The sequence below is a fragment of the Belonocnema kinseyi genome, chromosome 2 (assembly GCF_010883055.1).
Source record: "Belonocnema kinseyi isolate 2016_QV_RU_SX_M_011 chromosome 2, B_treatae_v1, whole genome shotgun sequence".
NCBI lineage: Eukaryota > Metazoa > Arthropoda > Insecta > Hymenoptera > Cynipidae > Belonocnema > Belonocnema kinseyi.
Window position 1 is genome coordinate 133,144,061 of NC_046658.1, and position 22,969 is coordinate 133,167,029.

Here is a 22,969-nt window from a genome sequence, read left to right on the forward strand (position 1 = left end):
ATTTCATTTACCAAAAAAGTTCTATGGTTCACAAAAAAATTTTGTTCAATGGAAAAAAGAGGTTGGTAATATAGGAATCCCACTGTGTCGCATGCCCTTAAAAGCGTTCCAATTTCAATTTGTGAAACTTTTTAATTAAATGATGAAAATTGGACAATTTTATTAGAAGAGTTTAGAAATTTTAACATTTCTAATTAAAAGCGTTGCAAATTGAACAGATTAAAATTTTTTTTAATGGGACAAAAAATGAAATATTTTCAGATTTTAGTTTTAAAAATTCGCCGACAACCTTCTTCTGCAGATTATTCTTTTAGTTATGAATTTTATTAGTTGGTTGAAAATTTAATAATTTTCTTAAAAAGATATTTATTTTGGTGTCAGAAATTTCAGGAGAAATTTCATCTTTCTTGAATAAAAATGTAACTTCTCTTGAAAATTCAACTCTTTTTTTTTTTTTTTTTGATAAAAATGCAACTGCTTGCTTGAATATTCAAAAATTTTGTTAAAAAGTCATAATTTTTTTGTTAAAAGTTCTACTGATTACCTATAACATTTGGGTGTTGAAAAGAGAACTATTTTTTTAAATTGGTTTTTATTTAATTAAAAATCCATCTGTTTTAAGAAAAATTTCATCTTTTTTGGATCATAAAAAATGTTGCTTTTTTTTAAATTTATATTTTGGTGTTTGAAAATTAACTGAAATCTTTTCTGCATGAAAGTTCAACTTTTTAAAGAAAAATTTGTGGAATTTTATTGAAAATTCATCTGTTATGGTACAAATTTCATCTTTCTTGGATAAAAATTAAACTATTTGGTAGAGAACTCACTTATTTTGTTCAAAATTCTTCCATTTTTGTTGAAAAAATTCGTCTTTTTGGATTGAAAATTTAATTTTTTTTGTAGAAACTTATTTTTTTGTTAAAAAATTTAATTTTTGATCTTGCAGAGTCAATGGGAATCTTTTTTCGGTTAAAACACAATTTTTTTGTAATAAAAAATTCTCCTGCTTTAAGAGAAATTGCATCTTTTTTTTATAAAAGTGCAACTATTTGTTAGGAAATTCAACAATTTTGTTAAATTGCCATCCTTTTTGGTAAAAAAATGTTTTTTTTTTAGATTAGAAATTCAATTTTTACGAAGAAAATTATATTATTATTATATTATTCAACTAATTTGTTTAAAAGATTTGGTTGTAAGTTTAATTATTTTGTTGACAATTAATTTTTTTATTTGAAAATTCAACTACTTGGGTAAAAATTAAAATACATTGTTAAAATTGTATTTTTTGGTGGAAGGATCATGTGCTTGGTTGGAAATTTAAGTTTTCAATGGAAAATACTTTTTTTGTTGTTAAAAATTCACTTTTTAACAGAAAATTCAATTTCAATTCAATTTCAATTCAATTTCAATTCAATTTTTATGTTAAAAATTCAAGTATCTTGTTAAAAAGTCATCTTTTATAGTAGAAAAGAAATTTGTTGTTTGAGATAAATTAATACATTTTTAAATTTTTAATTTGTGTACGAAATACAGTTTTATTCCGTTTATAAAATATTCTATTTTAAAACTATTACAAGATTAAAAAGCTGGTATTTAAATATTAATGATTTAAATTGAAAAATTAATTAATGGAAAATCAGGGAATTTTGAAAATGTTTTCGGTTTTTTATTACAAATTCATCTTTTTTAGTACAAAATTTATATTTTTTGATAAAAATGCAACTATTTGATAGAGAATTTACCTATTTTGTTAAAAAGTTATCCTTTTTGGTTAAAAATTTGTCTTTTTGGATTGAAAATTCAATTTTTTTGGTAGAAAATTATTTCTTGACTAAAATATTTTTCAACAGAAAATTCAACTATTTTTTTGTTGTCAAAAATTTATCTTTTTGATTTAAAACTTTATCTGTTATAGAAGAAATTTCTTTTTTTTTGTATGATAATGCAATTTTTTGGTTAAAAATCGTTCTTCGCTGAAGGGTATGTCTGGTTGAAAATTTAACTGTTTAGTGGAAAATACTTCTTTTTTTTTTTGGTTTAGAATGCACTTTTTAACAGAAAATGTAACTTTTCCATTTTTTTAAGTTTGATATTTTTGAGTTAAAAATTTGCGTTTTTTTATTGTAGAAAGTAATTTTTTAGTTTGAAATTTCCTTCTTCTTTGCATAAAAATGCATCAGTTTAGTCGAAAATTAATTTCATATTTTTTTGTCATATTTTTTGTTTGAAAATTGAATTTTTGCAAAGAAAATTTGTCTTCTGGTGTGAAGGTTCAATAATTTACATAAACTTTTATTTATTTTTTGAGTGAAAAATCTTTATTTGTGGGAAATTCGTCTTTTTGGTTTTAGAATTCTTTTCTTTGTTCAATTCAAAGTTAATTTGAAACTTTTGAAAAATTTCAGGTTTTTTAAAATGAGCATTGTTGAAGATTTTGAAAAAAGAAGCTTTAGGTTCCCAGATAAATGATTAATGATTTTTTATTTTGAAAAACTATCTTTATGATAATATTCTAGAAGATTTCACAGTATTTCAGAAAATGTTTAAAACAGAATCTGAATTATTTTAAGGCAGAGTTTTTTGTTTTAAAAAAATATTAAGACAAATTCGAAAAATTTTAAAAGACATTTATTTAGAAGACAAAAATTTAAAGAAAAGTGTCTAGATTTTTAGGAAAATTTAGTTGGTTGGGAGATTTTAGGACATTTTTTTTTATTTTGCAGAATTTTTTGTTTGAATTGTAGGTTAAACAATTGTCAAGTTTAAACAATCTTGTTCCAACTAGCAATAAATTGAAGGGTCGCAGTAAAAAAGATAGGTAATAAATATTTTGATCAAAATAGATGTTTTGCGTCAAAAATAAAACTATAAAACAATAAAAAGTATTTTTAATAGTACTTATATTTGTTTAACAAATATATTTCTAAAATTTTCTACAGTTAAATTTTGAATATAAAATAACAATAATTGCAAACAATTTTCATCAAGATTTTTTTTTTAATTTTTGTTATTTTAAATTCAAGCTGTAATTTTAGAAACTTTAAACATTAAAAATTATTTTTTTGATGAAAAATATTCTATTATTGTTTTAAATTCGGAAATTTTCCAATTTGGAAATATTATAAACTGTTCGAGAAATTTAATATTTTGGAATTTTGGAATTATATACGAATTATATAATTACCGAATTCAAACAATTAAAACGGTCTTTTATAAATAGGAATTACTTTTAAAAAATAAAATGATCAAATATTTTTATCCAAGATATTATTTTTAATTATTAAAGTTTCTAGAATTATTTTTTGAATTTAAAATAAGGATAATTGAAAAATACATATTTTTGGATGAAAATTGTTTCAAGCTATTGTTATTTTACCTTCAAATAATAATTTTAGAAACTTTTAAACATTAAAAATAAGTGTTTATACTTATTTTATTATTGTATGTTTAATAAGTAATATTAAAAAATCATTTTTATTGTTTGAATTCGGGAATTTGCTAACTCTGGAATTTTATTATTGGGGAATTTCATAATTCGAGAATATAATAAAATATAGAAAGTTCGAGAATATTTTTTTATTATTTTTTTTAAATGTTATTTTTCGGGATTTTTCAGTCCCACTGAAAAATACCAAAAATAAAATTCCCAAGAAAAAATTGATGAACTATAAAATATTCAAACCAGAAAATTGCCAAATTTAAACCAACCAAATTATTTTTTATTATTAATTATTTATTAAAAATACAATAAGAAAATATTTTCATACCAAAATTTATTTTTAATATTAAAAGTATTTAAAATTATTGTTTGAATGTAAAATAAAAATAATTCAAAACAATTTTCATCCAGAAATATATTTTTTTCAATTATTATTTAAAATAAATAAAAAAATTTTAATTTTGAAACTTTAAACATTAAAAATCATTGTTTTTATAAAAATATTTTAAGAACGTATATACTGTAAAATTCCGGAATGGGAAAATTCCCAAATAATAAAATTTTCGAATTAGAAAATTCCGTAGTAATAAAATTCCCGATCAGTTTATAATATTAACAAATTTTTAAATTTTCGAATAATAAATATCACGACAGAAAATTGCCGAATTATAAGGAATCCTAATAATAAAATTCCCGAATTTAAATATTTAAAATGGTTTTTTATAAATATTATTAATTAATTGAAAATACAATTATCCTATATGTGTATCAAGAAATTTTTTTTTTAATGTTTAACGTTTCTAGAATAATTGTTTAAATTTAAAATAAGAATAATTTAAAAAAATATATTTCTGGATGAAAATTGTTTCAAATTATTGTTGTTTTATATTTAAACAATAATTTGAGAAACTTCAAACATTAAACTTTTTTTTGCACACATCTTACGATTGTATTTTTAATAAGTCATATTAAAAAATCATTTTTATTGTTTAAATTCGGAAAATTCATCATTCAGGAATTTTCCAACTTTGAATTTTATTATTCTGGAATTTTATTTTTTGGGATTTTTCAGTCTCACTGAAAAAAAACGCAAAAAGTAAAATTTTCGAACAGCTTATAATATTACCGAATACAAAAACTCCCGAATTTGAAAAATAAAAATGATTTTTTAATATTACTTATATTTGTTAAAAAAGCCACAAAATATCTCTATTTTTTTAATTCCGTCTATATTTATAGTTTAAATGTGAAATAATAATATTAAAAAATTCATCCAGAAATATATTGTTTTCAATTATTGTTATCATATTATTAATTTAAATTAAAACAATGATTTTAGAAACTTAAATCACTGAAAATGTTGACAAAAAATAATATTTAATCATTTTATTTTTAATAGATGAATGATATTTCTTTAAAAGATTTTATTGTTTAATTTCGGGAATTTAAAAATTTCGTAATATTATAAACTGTTCTGGAATTTTATTATTTTGGAATTTTCCAATTCAGGAATTTCATTATTCGAAAATTTGTCAACTTTAGAATTTTATTATTGGGAAATTTTATTATTCAAGAATTTTATTTTTCAGGATTTTTCAGTCGAATTCAAACAATTAAAATTAAATTTTATAAATACTATTCATTTATTAAAAATACAATGATCAAATATTTTTATCAACAAAATTATTTTTAATGTTCAAAGTTTCTAAAATTATTGATTTGAATTTAAAATAATCATTGAAAAAAATAGTTCTGGAATCAATAATTTTGGAAACTTTGAACATTAAAAATAATTTTGTTGATAAAAATATTTAATCATTGTATTTTTAATAAATAAGTTGTATTTAAAAAATAATTTTTATTGTTTAAATTTGGGACTTCCCGGATTGGAAAATTCTTAAATAATAAAATTTTCTAATTATAAAATTCCACAGTTTGAAAATTCCTGAATAATGAAATTCCCGAAAAGTAAATATAAATAAATCATATAAAAAATTTCTTTTCAGTGTTTATAGTTTAGAAAATTATTTTTTGAATTTAAGATAATAAATGAAAACAATTTTCACCCAGAAATATATATATTTTTCAATAAATCTTATTTTAAATTCAAAATATTAATTGTTTAAATTTGGGAATTTTTTAGTTTGGATATATTATAACTCGGCAATATTCTGTCGGTAATTTTATTATTCGGTAATATCATAAACTGAATTACAAAAATTGGTTTCTCGGTAAGTATATTAATTAATGTGTTTTCTTTATAAATTGTATTTTCTAGTTGAAAATTAAGCTTATTATTTGGAAATTAATCTAATTGTTTAAAAATTCATTTTTTTCATTAAAAATTCAAGTATTTTAGTTAAATATTGATTCATAATTTTATTTGAAAATTCATTTATTTTACAATTTTTTGCTATTAGCATGAACTTTATGATTTAAAATAAATATCTGCTTTTTGCGACAAATATGAATACATTGCTTTTAGTTGACCGGAAAAATGGAAAAACTTGACTGAAGAAATGACCGGAAATTTGAAATCGTCGGCCGAATCACCACCCTAGAAGTGTGTGCGATATAAAAATATAATTTTTTAGTGTAAAACCTGTTGAAAAAGGTACGCATTCGTACCGAAACGTCAAGAATTAAGAAAGGAGTTTTTAGTAACACGAATTCTGAGTTTCGAAAAAGTTTCTTTTTTTTTTTTTTTGCTCAAATTTATTTTAATTTATGTGGATCGTAAAACATAAAGAAAAAATCTATGATTTAAAATTGATAAATATTGTCGGTCGAAGAAAGGATTGATTTGGTTTCAAATCATTATACAATTGTAATAATTGAGGAATGACAGAAAACTTGTCTCTTAAATTTCAGGAAAATCGAGGAGATTTTCCATCTAGAAACTCGTCAATATATTCCTCGAATCGTTCAGCCGAGATGCGTCTCGGATCATCCCAAAATGAAAGAAATTTTTTGCACGATGGCTCGACGGAGCCATCTGAACGAAGAAATTCCCCCCTCTATTCGGCAAGTCGTGGCGATGCTTCGAGACAAAACATGCCACACAATAACGGCGGCGGTGCGAGAATTTCGCCAAAAGAAAGTCCCACACATCCGATCTTGCCGGAAATGGGACTGGTCTCGTCAATTTCGTCAGCGGCTCCAATGGGGATGAATCCTCTCCGCGGCCAGGTGCATGCTCCTGTTATGAGTGCCGCGACTGCTTCCGGAGATGAGCTTGGTATCCATGGACCTAGAATTACAAGCCTTCCACCAGGTGTTACGAGTGGCGTTGCCGGTCCTGTATTTCTCAATGCCGGCGTGCCAATTCTCCAACGAGCGACCGAACCAAAACCGGAACTTCAATCATCCGTCAGTCCTCAGATGAAACATGTGCCGGGCAAAGGACTCTTGCCCTACAATGTCACTCCGCCCAGACCTTCGGTAAGTTTTCCTCTCACATTTTATTCAAATTATCATCTTTTTTTCTTGTCGAAATATCCACTTTTACGAGTAAATTATTATTAGATAATTTCAGGGTCTTTTTTTTTTGAAGATTACAGGGTGGCCGGGAAATGACAGTGATTTTTTTTTACCAGGAATTTTACAAATTTGTAGAAGAAAAATTTGTTATTTTTATGTTTTTCAATTATGCTATTATTTAGCTTACGATACGTAACTCAAAATTTTTTTACTTAAAAACATTTTTATTTAATGAATAAATAAATTTTTTTAAATTTATCTGTACTTTAAGTAATAAAAAGTGAACAAAAAAGATTTGACAAAACGGAAGTCTTAGTCATTAAACAAATGTGAAGATGTGACTGAAAGTTTATCAACTATTTTCAACTTAAAAATAACTTCATAATAATATATTCTTAATTAAAGCAATTTATTTTACCTTAAAGGGCATACTGGGTGTAAAACACCCAGCGACTTATTTGCGCTTCAACAAAACGTACCAAATTCAAGAAAATTGAACATATCGCGCTAGATTAACAAATGACATGAAAACCTATTTTTGTATGTCATTTTCATATAATTTTGATTTTTATAATTTTTATACGCAGTTTAATATCAATAAAATCGGTTAATCGCGCAAAGTACGGTGTTCCATTTTTTTCATTGAATTGAAGCTTTTTTTTTTAGAATAAATACCTTCTTTGGAACGAACACTATAAGACTAATTTTATTTTTGGATCGCTGTATCGGAAGTATTCAGGTAAGATTTTAAGTGAAAATATCAAAAACTAAAAAAGTCATGAATTCTAGAGTGAAAGAAGTCATTTTTTAATTTTTTTCCAAAAAGGCTTTTTTTTACTGCTTTAAATTTCAAAAACTGTTATGAAACATTTTTCTCCTGAAACTAGATAGATTGAACATCATTAATTAATTTTCTTGTAAAAAAAACTATCCAATAACGTCGGCACAGGACACATTTGAATACCCTTGGGTACAAAACACCCAGTAGTAAAATATTGTTTCAATCTAAAATATTCAATTTTTAACCATTTTTGTTAATTTAGCAATATTTGAATTTTTATTTGAGACAATTCAATTGAAGATAATTGTTCTATTTGAAAAATGCTCAATTTTTAAGTTAAATAAATTACATAAGTTAAATAAATTTGTCATTTTTTTAATTTGTATGTATAATTTACAAATAAACATTTATATAAAAACTTTTTAAGAGATATTTAGCATTTGAGTAAAAAATTTTTTAATTAAAAACTTTTAAATTTCAATTTTAAAAGTGCAAAATGCAACAGTTCCATTTCCAGATTTTTTTATTTTTAATTTAAAGAATTTTAAAATAGCAGTCTTGAAAACTTAAATAGTTAAATATGAAAAGTGTTTGAAGTTGCAAATTCTTGATAAAAAATATTTTTATTCTATCAACTCTAAATAAACAATACTTTAATAATAACAATAAATAATTTGTCAAAAAGATTCTAAATCCATTCAGTATTATAAATTTCCAGATTTTTAAATTAACAATTGAACTGTTTCAATTTGAGAGTCTTAATCATAAAAAAATGCAAACACCCGATTGAAACTTTGTAAACTATTTTTAATTTAAAAATTAATTCATAATAATGTATTTTGCGATTAAAAGCTTTCACGAAATTTAAAATATTGGTTCAGTCTAAAATATTCCATTTTTAATCCATGCAATTTCAATTTTTTTTTAATTAAGAGATAGGATAATTGTTTAATGTTTAGCAATATTTGACTATTTAAAACGAATAAATTGAAACTGTTCATTTAAACGAAGTTTCTACCAAGAAAATTCAAATTTTTTCTAAAAATGTTCATTTGTAAATTATATATCAAAATTTAAAAATTTCACTTACAAATTGAGCATTTTGCAAATACAACAATTAACTTCAATTTACTTGTCTTAAATAAAAATTCAAATATTGCTAAATTAAAAAAAAATGGTTGAAAATGGAATATTATTTTAGATTGAAAATATATTTAAAATTTAACCCTAAAAGGGCACACTTCCGTAAAATTATATAAAGAGCATACTGGGTGTTAGGTACCCAAGGATATTCAAACGTGTGATGTGTGGACGGTATTGGACAGTTTTTTTACAAGAAAATCCATTAATGATGTTTAATCTATCTAGTTTAAGGAGAAAAAGGTTTCATAACATTTTTTGAAATATAAAGTACTTTAAAAAAAATCCTTTTTGAAAAAAAAATTTTTAAATGACTTTTTTCACTCTAAAATTCATAACTTTTTAAGTTTTTGATATTTTCTACTTAAAAGTGTACCTGTATACTTCCATTTTCTTTAATTTGGTACGTTTTGTTAAAGCGCAAATAATTCGCTGGGTGGTTTTCACCCAGTGCCCTTTAAATGTTAAAAAATTTAGAAACTTCTTAAGAATTGTGAAAAATTGTGAAAAATTGAAAACAATTTTTCAATTTGGAATTTTATTTTAAAAGAATATTCAAAAAGATTTTAAAAAATTTGCGGAATTTTTTTTAACTTGTAGGAAAAATTCTATTCACAAATTTAAAACAACTTCTAGATTTCTTATGATTTTGAAATAAAAATTTGAAGCTTTTCAAGAATGTTTAAACTACTTAAGATAAAACTAATTTAATTTTTAACGTTTCTAGCTTAAAACTGTTTAAAATAATGTAATAATTTTGAAAAATTGTAAAGTTAACTCATTCTTTAATTTAAAGTTGAAAATGATAACATGGATTTATATTTACAGAATTGAATCTGAATTTTTGAACTCATTAGTTTTTTTTTAATTAAAAATTCTTAATTTCGCAGTTTATCTACATTTCATTTAAAATTGCTCAATTTAAAAATGTTGATACCTTCCATTTTTTACGTGTAAATTATTGAGCAATTAAATAAAAAAATTTTAATTTTTAGAAAATTTAAAAAGATTCCGAGACGTTTTTGATTTATTTCAATAGATTGAAGGGATTTCAAAGACTGACATATTTTAGGATACTTAAAAAGATTCTAAGGCATTCTCAAGTGATTTATTTAAACAATTTCAACCTTGAATTCTTCTAAATGCACTCAATTTTATTCATTTTAATAGATACATTTTTTTTGTTTAATTCGTCAAATTCATTTAAAATTAAATGTAAATTAAAATCTCTTATGGTAGAAATATCTACTATTACGAGTAAATTATATGCTGATTCATTATTTTTATTGTAACTATTCCAGTTAAATATTCATCATGTTAGGAGTTCACAAAAAATTTCTTGGGCACATTATCTTTTTTTTAAATTAATTAATTTAAATGAGATAAAAATCAAATTTAGAATCCTATTTAACGCCCAATAATCAAGTAAATGTGCAGAATTCCTTAAATTAAAACCAAGAATCTAACGACCAAATTTGAAAAATCAGCATAAAATGTTCCCATTGCAATCTGAAAAAAAAATATTTCTTCTAAAAAAGAAAAGAAAACAATTTCCTTTCCTTTCTGGACGAAAATAAAAAAGAGGAAACAAAAATTAAAACGCAATCAACCAAATTCCCTTCCTTCTTTCGTCTTTTTTTTTTCTTTTTATCATTATCAAGTCACAATAAAACAACATTCTTAAAAAAGAATCACCAAACATTAAAAAAAAATTATTTTATTTTATTTTCGTCCAGAAAGGAAAGGAAATCTTTTTCTTTTCTTTTTTAGGAGAATTTTTTTTTCAGACTGCGATTGGAACATTTTATGGTGGCTGTCCAAATTTGGACGTTGTATTCTAGGTTTTATTTTAAGGAATTCAGGACATTATCTTTTTAGTTATAAATTTTATTTTTTGGTTGGAACTTTAACAATTTTTTTAAAAAAACATCCTTTTTGGTTGATAATTCAACTGTTTTTTTTTCTTAATATTCGCCTTTTTGGATTCATAACTCAGTTTTTTTCGTAGAACACTTAAATTTTGTTTAAAATTCACATTTTGTTGATGGTAAGTAACCTGAAATCTTTTTTGGATGAAAACTATTTTTTTCCGAGCATTTGTCTTTTTATTTTAAAAGTTCATTTTTTTAGTATAAATATTACTTGTTTATTGAAAAAAAATGCAACTGTTTTGTTGAAAATTAAACTGTTTCCTAGAATATTTACTTTTTGTTAAAAGTTCCTATTTTTAGGTTGAAAATTTGTCTTTTTTATTTAAAAATTCACCTGTTTTATTAAAATTTTCTTTTTTTTTTTGATAAAAAAGCAAATGTTCGGTTGATAATTCAATCTATTTTTGAAAGTTTTTCTTTTTGACTTTAAGATTCATCCTTTTGGTTGAAAAAAATTCGTCATTTTGAATTAAAAATCAAATTTATTCTCAGAAACTTATTTTTTGTTTAAAAAAATTCATATTTTGATCTTAAAGAGTTCACTGTAATCTTTTTTAGATGAAAATTCAACTTCTTTTTTTAATTTTTTTACTTTAGAAAAAAAAATTCATCTATTTTCAGTTAGAAATTTTATCTTTTTTGGAGAAAAATGCTACAATTTGGTTTGTTTCTTTCTTAAAGATTTATATTTGTAGTTGAATTTTGTTTAAAAAATAATCTTTTTTATTAGTTATTCATACACTTGAGTAAAAGTTAAACTAAATTGTTATACATTTATTTATTTTTTGACTGAAAGCTTATGTCTCTGGTTGAAAACTTAACTGTTTATTTGAAAAGCCGTTTTTTTTTTTTTTTGATAAAAATTAATTTCTTAACTGAAAATGTAACTTTCCTATTTTTTAATATTGATCTTTAGTTGAAAATTCTCCTTTATGTTAAAAAATATATATAATTCAATAATTTAATTCAACTTTTATTTATTTCTTGATTGAAAAAACCTTTATTTGTTTATAATTCGTCTTTTTGGTTTTAAAACTATTTTTTTTTTAAATAAATTTCATCGTTTTATTGAAATATAAACTATAACACTTTATTGTTGGGAATTTGTCTTTTTAGGTTGAAAATTCAACTACTATGTTAAAAATTTAGTTATTCTGTTGAAAATTCAAGTAATTTGTTAAAAAGCCATCTTTTACAGTAGAAAAGACATTTTTTGTTTCAAATAAATTAATAAATTAATAATAATGTTTAATTATTAAGGAAAACAAATTTTCTGCCAAATAGTTGATTTTTTTGTTTACTAAATCATTAAACTTTCAAGACAAAAAGACGAATTTTCAATACAAAACAGTTAAATTATCAAATTAAAAATATGACGTTTTGTTTTTAAAAAAGTTAATTTTATACCAAAAAATACAAATTTTTAACTAAATTAGATTAATTAAAAAAATAGTTCAATTTTAACAAAAAGTTGAATGTTCACTAAATTCACTAATTCCAACCAAAGAGATGAATGTTTGACTAAAATTTTGAATCTTCAACCAATTAATGCATTTTTAAGAAAGTAATTTAACTTTGAAACCTAGTTGTTACATTTTTGACTGAAAATATAAATTTTTCAATAAAAATATTAATTTTCTACCGGAAAAAAAAATTTCAACAAAATTCAAGAATTCTGTACCAAACCGTTGAATTTAAAAAAAAAAAAGAATTAATCTTTTTGTTTTTGAACTAAAAAGAGAAGAATTCTTAAACAAACAAATTAATTGTCTACCGAAAAAAAGAATTTTTAACAAAATTAAAAGAATTCTCTACCAAAAAGTTGAATTTTCAACTAAGAAAGATGAATTTGTAAACAAAAAGATTAATTTTCAGTCAAAAAGGCGATGATTTTTTAACAAAGGTCAAGAATTCACAACTAAAAACTTGAATTTTCAACTATAAAAAAAAAAAGAATTTTCATACAAATTAATTTTCTTCCGAAAAAAAAACGAATTCTTGAGAAAATTCAAGAATTTTCTTCCAAAAAGTTGAATTTTCAAATAAAAAAGATGAATTTTTACACAAAAAAGTTAATTTACGAGCAAAAAAGAACAATTTTCAATCAAATTTAAGAATTCTCAGACAAAAAATTGAAGTTTTAAGCAAGAAAGAAGACAGTTTTTTAAATTTTCAAGAAAGTAGTTCACCTTTAAAATCTAGTTATTACATTTTTTACCAAAAATATGAATTTTTAATAAAAATATTAATTGTATACTAAAAAAAATAACAGAATTTTTAACAAAATTGCAGAATTCTCTACCAGAAAGTTGAATTTTCAACTAAAAAAGAGAAATTTTTAAACAAAGAAATTAATTGTCTATTGAAATTTACAAACTTTAATTTTATATTTTTGTATTCTTTTTGTAAAAGATTCTATGTTTAAAATGTTGCAAGATTAAAATTCAATGAATTGGTTGAAAATTTAACTTTTTTGTTAAAAATTTAATTATGCGGTTAAAAATCTGATTATTTTGTTGAAAATTTAACAATTTGATTAGAAATTCATTTTTTTGTTGTTGAAATATCGAGTATATTTCTCGTTGAAAATTCAGCTTTCTTGAAAAATTCATCTTTTTGGTTTGATAATTCATCTGTTTGGTTGAACATTTAACAGTTTCATTGAAAATTCACTTTTTTGTTTGTTGAAACATCAACTATTATATTTTTCGTTAAAAATTCAAGTTTCATAAAAAAAATCGACTTTTTGGTTTGAAAATTTAACTATTTTGTTAGAAATTTAATTATTTTGTTTAAAATTTTAAAAGATCGTCTTTTCAAATCGAAAATTTCACTGTTTTTTAGAAAATGTAACTATTTTTAGTGGAAGTTTAATCTTTTTGTTTGAAAATTCAACTATTTGGTTAAAACTTCAACTATTTTGTTGGAAATTCAATCATTTGTTTAATTCATTTTTTGAAAATTCTTATTTCTTTTTATTGAATTCAACTATTTGGGATTTAAAACTACATTATATACATACATTGCTGATTATTAAAGGTTCGTTTTTTTTTTTCTTAAAAATTCATTTTCTAGCTAAAATTGTTACTTTTCCATTTGTGGTTAAAAATTAATTTTATTTTTATGTGTAATAGTTGAAATTTTTTTTTGGTGGAAAAATAATCTTCAACTATTACATTTCATGTTGAAAATTGTTTTTTTTTCTTTAGCATCAACTTTGTTGCTGAAAATATAAATTTTCCATTTTGGGTTGAAAATTGATCTTTTTTAGTTAAAAATTTGTCTTTTTGGGTAGAAAGTTCATCTTCTTAGTTTGAAATTTCCTCTTTTTTGTTTCAATATGCATCTATTTGGTAGAAAATTAATTTTTTTGTTTGGGTTTTCAAATTCATGTTTTTTTGGTAAAAATTTCATATTTTCTTGTTGAAAATGCATCTCTTTTATAGAAAATTAAATTTTTTTATTGAAAATTCAACTCTGATGGAAAATTTCACTATTTTAATGAAGTTTCGTTTTTATCTATTTTTTCATTATATTTTTGTTGAGAATTTATCTATTCGCTGAAAATTTACCTGTTTTGTAGAAAATTAGTTTAAATGTCAGCTGTTATCCAAAAAATTGGTGAAAAATATTTATTAGTGTCGAAAAAAACGCTTAAACTATTATTATCATTCCTTATTTAATTCAAGTTTATAAATAATGTTTTATATTGTCAGTCGAATAATATTTCATTTTTGCCATAACTGGTTTTTTTCTGAAAATATAAATTTTTTATTACTTCTTCACTGCCGAGAAATATTAATCTATCAGTAAATTACGAAAACCATTCATTTATACTGCTTTCTCCTCGGAAGACAGATTTTGTATGTATGTAAATTTTCTAGGACGTCTAAATTTCTTACGTAGAAAAATTTTTCTCTGAATCCAAGAATTGGTTTCCGTTTGGAAAATCCTCAAATGATTTGAGAACAATTTGTGTGTCAATTTTTTTTTTTCAATTTGAATAAATAAGCAATTAAATTTTTTGGGAGAAATATCGAAGTGAGTGAAGATTTTCAGAAATGGACACTTTTTTTTGTTGTAAAATTCAGTTTAAAATCTTAATATCAAATTAAAGTTCAAGTAAGTATCAGGAATAGTTGTCCCAGAACTCAACAGTGATTCGACTTCCAAGTCATCCAATTTACATAACGGTTATTTAAATATAGAGGCCTTCACCCCGTCATTGAATTTATAATCTAGTCAAGATAGACATTTTCTTAACATCTTTTAGCTACCATTTCATTCAATAATGCGTCTTAATAATTAATTTAGTACTTTACCAAAGGATTTATAAGAATCGATTTTTTTTACTAATAAGAATTGATTTTTTTTACGAATAATAATTAATAATAATAATCTAAATGCGTCCGCAGCATGGAACTGGTTCGCAGAGGTGCTTTTGTTTTTTATTCCTATTTTTTTAAATTAATTCGTTTTATTATTTAATGCTTAGAAACATAAGTATAAAAGAAAATAATGTTGAATTGTACCAAAAAAATTAAATTATTTCAAAGTTTAATCGTTTAAAATTAAACGATCTTGAATTGAAATCCTGTATTGGAACATTGAAAATCAGATATCTGAAAAAAAATAGTTTTTCTTCAATTCTAAGAATCAACATATTACCACTGATATTATTCCAAACAAAAAGCATTATTTTTTTATAAAAAAAGTTAAAATTCACCAAAATAAACATGAATTTTAACCATGTTTTTCGCAGTTGAATTTTGTCTAACATTCACTTTTTACCGATTAAAAAAAGAAAGTATTGCATTTTAATAAATGACGGCTTATATTTTCCGGGAAAATATTTTCTACAACTCTTCTGTTTCCAATTTTGAAAGTAATTTTTTCTATTGCTCTAAATCGTTAGAACTATTTTTTGTAAGGAAAATGTTTTAATACAAATAATTATACTTGAAGATTATTCAGTTATTTTGAAAATTGGAAATAGAGCTGTAGATAATTGCAAAAAAAGTGGTTTAAATTAATGTTTTTTTGGTGAATTTTAACATTTTTGATCCAAAAATAATGTTGTTTATTTGGAATAACATCAATTATAATATTTTGATTTTTAGAATCGTAGAAAAAATATTTTTTTTCAGATATCTGACTTTTGGCATGAGAACTACCTTAATGTTCAAATCTTTTTAAATTGTTTGGTTTAAAGGTAATTATGTCTTATTGTTGAAAATAATAATTAAAAACAAAGATTTATTAAATAATTTTAACCTGAAATGTCGACAATTATTTAAATAAACATTAGAAATTATATTAACAATTTTTCTTTTGCAAAGACTTGGAGTCTATAGAAATGACGAAATTTTTATTTTTAGGCTTACCAATTTTAGTAATTTTATTATTATTGATTTAAAACTAAAATTACTAAACTTTACAACTTAAAAATTAAAAATTCTTCAAAATAAAAAATGCAGAGTTTCCAAGAAGTAAAAATTGGGAAAATGTATTTTTTTTAATTAAAATTTTTATATTAAGGGCAATTAAACTTTGGTGAATATTCTGAATTTCCTGAAAATCTCTGAATTCCTTCAATCTTCTGAAATCCTTTTATTTACGTAAATTCCCTGAATTTTTATACGTTCTGAAATTCCAGAATTCTTAGAATATTATAAATTTCTTGTAATCTCTAAATTTCTTAAAATTCTGAATTCCTCAAAATCTCTGCATTTATTGAATATTCTAAATTCCTGAATTTCTTTTAATCCTGTGATTCCCCCGAGTTCTTGGAATATTTTGAATTGCTAAAATTCCTTGAATACTCTGAATTCTTCAAATTCTACGTAATCTTTGGATAATCCAAATTCTTTGAACCCTTTGAATTTTTTAAATGATACTTCAATATTCTAAGTACGTTACACTTTCGGAATTCAATGAATTCCATAAATTCTCTAAATCCCATTTAAACCTTGAATATCCTGAATTCCTTGAATATTGTGAATTCTCGGAATTCCTCGAATTTTACGTAATTCTGAAATATTCTTAATTCCTGAAATTCTGGTAATCCCTTGAATTTCCTAAATACTCCTTCAATATTCTCAATTCTCTGAATTCTCGGGATTCCATGAATTCCTCAATTATTTGTAATTCTCTAAATTTCATAAAAACTTGGAATAGTATGAATTCTTTAAATTTTCTAAATTCTCGGAAATCCTTGAATATTCTGAAGTTTTCGAATTCTCTGAAATCCTGGAATATTATAAACTCCTGAAATTCTTTGAATTCCCTGAATCCATAGAATGTCTTCAATTCTTCTGAATTTCTCTGAATTCGTTGCATTATTTTGAAGTCCTTAGAATTCAGGGATTTCTCAGAATTCAGAAAAATCCACGAATTTAAGAAATTCAGAGAATTCAGACGAATCCAGGTATACTTCGGAATTCGGAGGAATATTGAAGATTTCAAGAAAGTTAAAATAATTCAAAGGCTTTTGAAAGAGATTCAAAGCAGTACCAGCAATTCCAAAGAATAAAAAATCATTAGAAACTGAATATTTTTTTAGCTATCCTACCAATTTCTCCAGATTATTTTCACATTAATCCAAAAAAAAATTAATTTCTATTCAAAATTGGAATCATAGTAACCTTGAGAATCTTATAATGTGTTGAAATTAAATAGAAATTAGAATTGATCAAAAAAAAATTACTTGGAATTTTTTCAAAAGTAAACCTAGAAATCATGGAAAAATCATGGAATTTTCAAACCGGACTTTAAGAAATAATTCTATTCAAAATTGTAATTTTTTGAAAATAGAAGAAACAACTTAAAACACTCTCAAATTTTGGAAAGTTAAAATGTGTTTTCTTTTAATTTAGGGACCCACGGAAGCTGAAAGAAAAATCGAAGAGTTGACGCGACAGTTGGAGGAAGAAATGGAAAAGCAAGAAGAAGAGGGAGAATACTTTGGTAAAAACATTTATTTATACAACTCATTTATTATTATAATGTTGAATATTATCTCGATTTTAATACTAAAATTCATTCCATTTTTGAAAGTGACTTTCGATTTAAGTACAAAAATTAATTTTTGTTGCAAAATACAATTTTTTAATAACTATTTATTTGTTAAAAGTTTTCGAACACTTAAATATGAGCTAAATTTATATTTTTCATTTGCATGATTTTACAAAATATTATGGGAAATTCGAGTCAGTTTAAAAGATATTGATACATTTTCTGAAAACTTTTCAAGTTTCAAAATATTGTTAATTTCTTTGAAACTTCTAAAGTTCATAAATATCTTTTAAATTGACTCAAATTTTTCCTAGATTTTTTTTTATTAAAAAATTGCCGGAAACCTTTTTTTTGTGACAATTTTGGAAACTTTTGAAATATTTTTCAATAATCGCTTAAAATTAAGTTCTCTAAAGAAAAAATAATTCGAAATTTATCTGCCGTTTAGAGATAATTTTTTTCTTCTCTTGAGTCTTTTCAAAATTCTTAAATTCCTTCTTATTTCGAAATCTTCCAAAATCTATATTTATACCAAAAAATTTGAAATCGTTACAAATTTTTTATTATTTTGGAATTGTTTCAAAATGTCTAAATATCTCCTTAACTTAATCGAGTTTTTTCTAAATAATTTTGATACTACATTAGTTTTCGAAATTATAGGAGAAATTTTAAAATCTTTTTCCTAATTTTTTTACATCGTCTCAAGATTTTAAGGATTTTCGAATATTTTCAAGACTTTTAAATATGTTATGAAAACATTAAGATTTCCTACTAAATTTGAAATCCTAAAAAAATTCTTTTTCGACATCTTATGAAATATTTGAAATTAAAAATTAATATTTTTAAATAAAACCTAAATCTTTAAAATTTTCCCCCGAAATCTGATTGTCCGTTTTGGTCATTTTTTGTTTTCTTTGGCTTTTTTTTTAAATTTTCTATCTTGTCAATTTGTTAAATTTTATTTTAAAATCTGCTACATACTTTTTCGAATTATTACCAAATATTTTGAAATCTTTTGCCATTTTCTCTTCAAATTAATTTTTTAAAACCTTTCAAAATTATTAAAAATCTTCTAAATTTTGTTTCGAAATCTTTGAAGAAGTCTTCAAAAATCCACACTTTATTAAAAAATTCTCTAAAATCTTCACAAGATCTCAATTTTTTTAAATATTTACAAGACTTCTGAATATGTTTGAAATAATTCAGAACCGGTAATTTTTTGGTAACCATTAGGGATTTTTTAATCGTTTCAAAAATTCTAAAAATCCCTTAAACTTACTCGATTTTTTCTCTTAAATTTTGTAATCTTTTAAAATTTTCTCTGAAAATTCATTTTTCAAAATAGAAAAGCATTTCAAAGAATTTATTATCAAACGTTTTAAAGAATTTTTGAAAGATTTTAGGGTATTTTTAAAGTTTGTGAAAAAGTTGCAATTGATTTCAATAATTTGAAGGGATTTCAAAGAATTTAAAAAATGCTAGGGTACCTATTTTTTTAAATTCCAAGGACCTTTTAAGAGTTTTGAAAAGTTTCAAGGGTTTTCAAAATATATCCAAAGAGTTTTATGATTTTAAAGGATATGTAAGAATTTTCATTTTGTTAAAAAAATCTGCTAGAATTTTGGCAGATTTGGAACAATTTTACAGGACCTATAATGTTTAAAAATTTTTAATGGATTCTAAAAAGTTTAGAGATATTTTTCTTAATTTTTCAGAAATTCAGGAATTATGATCAAATTTCATAAAATTTCACGGGATTTTATATTATTTTAGTGGCTTTTGAAGAATTTTTTCGAAAGAAGTGGGAAATTTCCTAAGACTTCAAAGATGTGAACAGATTTTCAAATATTTTTTGTAATTCATTTCGAATTCATCCAGAATTCTTTCTAATTCTGTGTGTGCTTTTTTTTAATTCACTTGGATTCTTCTAAATATAAAAAAAATTCAATATCTAATTTAGAATAGGGAATTTTGAAAAAAAAATAATTAAAATTTTGATTCAGGACACGAAAATGTCAAAAAGAAATTAGTTATCAGATCAGATGCTATTTTTAAATAAAAATGACGAATTTTCAAATAAGAGAGATTTTTCAATCAGTAAAGAAAAAAGATTTCATCAAAAATGTTGAATTTTTAAGCCAATAATATGAGCTTTTAACGAGACAGTTGAATGTTAAACCAAATAAATAAATTTTCAATCAAAAAGGTGAATTTTTGACAGAGAAGATTAATTTTCTATCAGAAAATATGAATTTTTTAAAAAATATATGAATTGTGAACTTAATACTTTTAACAACGGACGTAATGTCAGTCCAATTTTATCTGATTAATTTTTAATCTATATTTTTTCGTTTCTAATTATTTTTTTTCATTTGTAATAAAAAAAATTTTGCTGAAAAACAATTTAATTTTCTACCATATTTTCAACAAAATACTTGATTTATAATAAAAAATGGAGTAGTTGAATTTTCCTAAGTAAAATTAATTTTTAATTTTAAAAAAGACTAATTTTGTATTGAATAGTTGAATTTTATACACAAATTGTGGAATTTTCAAGCCAAAGAGACGAATTTTCTATAGGAAATTTGAATTTTCCACAAAAAGATTAATTTGGCAACCTAATAGTTGAATTTTCAGGTAAAAATTATATTTTAACTAATAAAAAATGGTCATTTCTAAAAAGATTTTGAATCTTCATCCAAAAAATGCACTTTTAAGAAGGTAGTTTAACTTTGATTCAAATATTTTCATTTTCAATTAAAGATAATGAATTTCCAACGAAAAATGTAATAGTTGATTTTAAAAAAAATACTTGATTTTTAAACCAAAATCTGAGTATTTAAATGTTTATTGAGGAGAATTAATTTTAAATAAAAACCGAAACTAATTTTCTACAAAACAGTTTAATTTTGTACCAGATTGTCCAATTTTCAAGCCAAATATAAGAATTATCTATAAAAGAGTTGAATTTTGAACAACAAAAAGTTAGTTATTAAATAATCAGTTAAATTTAAAGAAAAAGCAATTTTCAACCAAGATTATAAATCTCCATAAAATAGCACTTTTAACGAAAAATGTAATAGTTGATTTTTCAACAAAATACTTGAGTTTTAAACCAAAAATGGAGTATTTTAATTTTCATTGAGGAATTAATCTTAATCAAAATAAAACTAATTTTCTACAGAACAGTTTAAATTTTATAACAAATTATTGAATTATTAAGCCAAAAATCCAATTTTTTTTTTATAAAATAGTTGAGTTTAAAACAAAAAATAGTTAAATTTTGAAAATAAGGTTTTAATAAAAAAATTTTTGAAGTTTGATATAGCCCACAAAGAAGATTTTTTAACAAAATCATTGATTTTTGAACAAAAAATGGCGTATTTAAGTTTTCATTGAGAAGAATTAATTTTAAATTAAAAAAAAAAACAACTAATTTTCTGCAAAACAGTTTAATTTTGTACCAAATTGTCGAATTTTCAAGCCAAAAATAAGAATTATCTATAAAAGAGTTGAATTTTAAACAACAAAAAGTTAGTTATTAAATAATCAGTTGAATAAAAAAAAAAACAATTTTCAACAAAATACTTGATTTTTAAACAAAAAATGGAGTCTTTCAATTTTCATTGAGGAATTAGTTTTAATTAAAATTTAAAAAAAAAAATAATTTTCTACAGAACAGTTTAAATTTATACCAAATTGTCGAATTTTCAAGCCAAAAATAAGAATTATCTATAAAAGAGTTGAATTTTAAACAACAAAAAGTTAGTTATTAAATAATCAGTTGAATAAAAAAAAAACAATTTTCAACAAAATACTTGATTTTTAAACGAAAAATGGAGTTTCAATTTTCATTGAGGAATTAGTTTTAATTAAAATTTAAAAAAAAACTAATTTTGTACAGAACAGTTTAAATTTTACACCAAATTATTGAATTATTAAGCCAAAAATCCAATTTTTTTATAAAATAGTTGAAATTAAAACAAAAAATAGTTAAATTTTGAAAATAAGGTTTTAATAAAAAATAAAAAAAGTTTGATATAGCCCACAAAGAAGATTTTTTAACAAAATCATTGATTTTTGAACAAAAAATGGCGTGTTTAAGTTTTCATTGAGAAGAATTAATTTTAAATAAAAAAAAAAACTAATTTTATACCAAATAAGTGAATTTGCAAGCCAAAATAAAATTTTTTTTATAAAGCAGTTGAATTTTCAAAAAAAAGTTAAATTTTCAGTTAATAGTTGTGTTTTAAGAACAACAATAAAAAAAATAAAAGTTAGTTCAACTTTTTCTTTGAGTTCAACGTAAAGGAAATATTTCAATTAAAAGTAAAAAACAGTTCAATTTAACCATCAAAGAAGATTGAAATTGCAAAATACAAAATTGGGAAAGAAAAAAGATTTTCAAAGCAAAAAGACGAATTTTAACAAAACCGTTGAATTTTCAACAAAGAAGTAGGCCTTTTTTAAACAAAATAATGTAAAAATGTTTAACAAATTAATTTAATTTCAAACTAAATGGTAAAGTTTTTAACCAAAAAAGATGGAATCTTAACTAAAAATGTAATAGTAGACAATTAAATGGAAAAGAATGAACTTTAAACCAAAAATAATTCAATTTTCTTATTGGGTTCTATTGATTCAGATGGAATTAAAATGGAAAAATGAGAATAGTTGAAAAAAGTACGAAGTCTGCGATAAATAAATAGGAATTTTTATAATTTATAATGACACTATTTTTATAATTTGTGACACTATTTACAGTATTTTCGATCAGTAAAGTGAGCCTGGTAGACACATTCAAAATGTAAATTGAAATGAAGATAAATAAATTGAAAATGTTTTGAACGTTTCGTTTTCAGGACAACGGCAAATATAATAAACATTTAGCCGTCTACATAAACTCAATTTAACTCGCTGTTTCAGTGAGCCATATTGCGGATGTTAAATTTGTTTATTACCGTAAACGTGCAGACAATTGAGTAGTCGTTAAAGTTTAAACATACAACACTCATTGGTGTAACAGTCACCCATCTCGAGATGTGGGTCAATTTTACGTTTTAAAAATAAAATAAGATCAAATAAATTAAGATAAAAATTTCTTTGTGCCATATTATTATTTATATTATTGTGTATTAGCAAAAGGATAAGCGCACGATTAGTTTCTTGTTTATAATTTATAAT

General features: G+C 22.6%; 1 protein-coding gene across 2 annotated transcripts in view; it reads left to right on the forward strand.

The window, feature by feature from the left end:
* LOC117167907 (LIM domain-containing protein jub) overlaps positions 1-22,969 on the forward strand; it is a 68,849-nt gene that overhangs the window by 16,894 nt on the left and 28,986 nt on the right. For both annotated transcript variants that reach the window (XM_033353148.1, XM_033353149.1), the window contains exons 3-4: positions 6,311-6,880; positions 17,647-17,737. In XM_033353148.1, the coding sequence (XP_033209039.1) occupies positions 6,311-6,880; positions 17,647-17,737 (661 nt within the window). The remainder of the gene's footprint in view (positions 1-6,310; positions 6,881-17,646; positions 17,738-22,969) is intronic.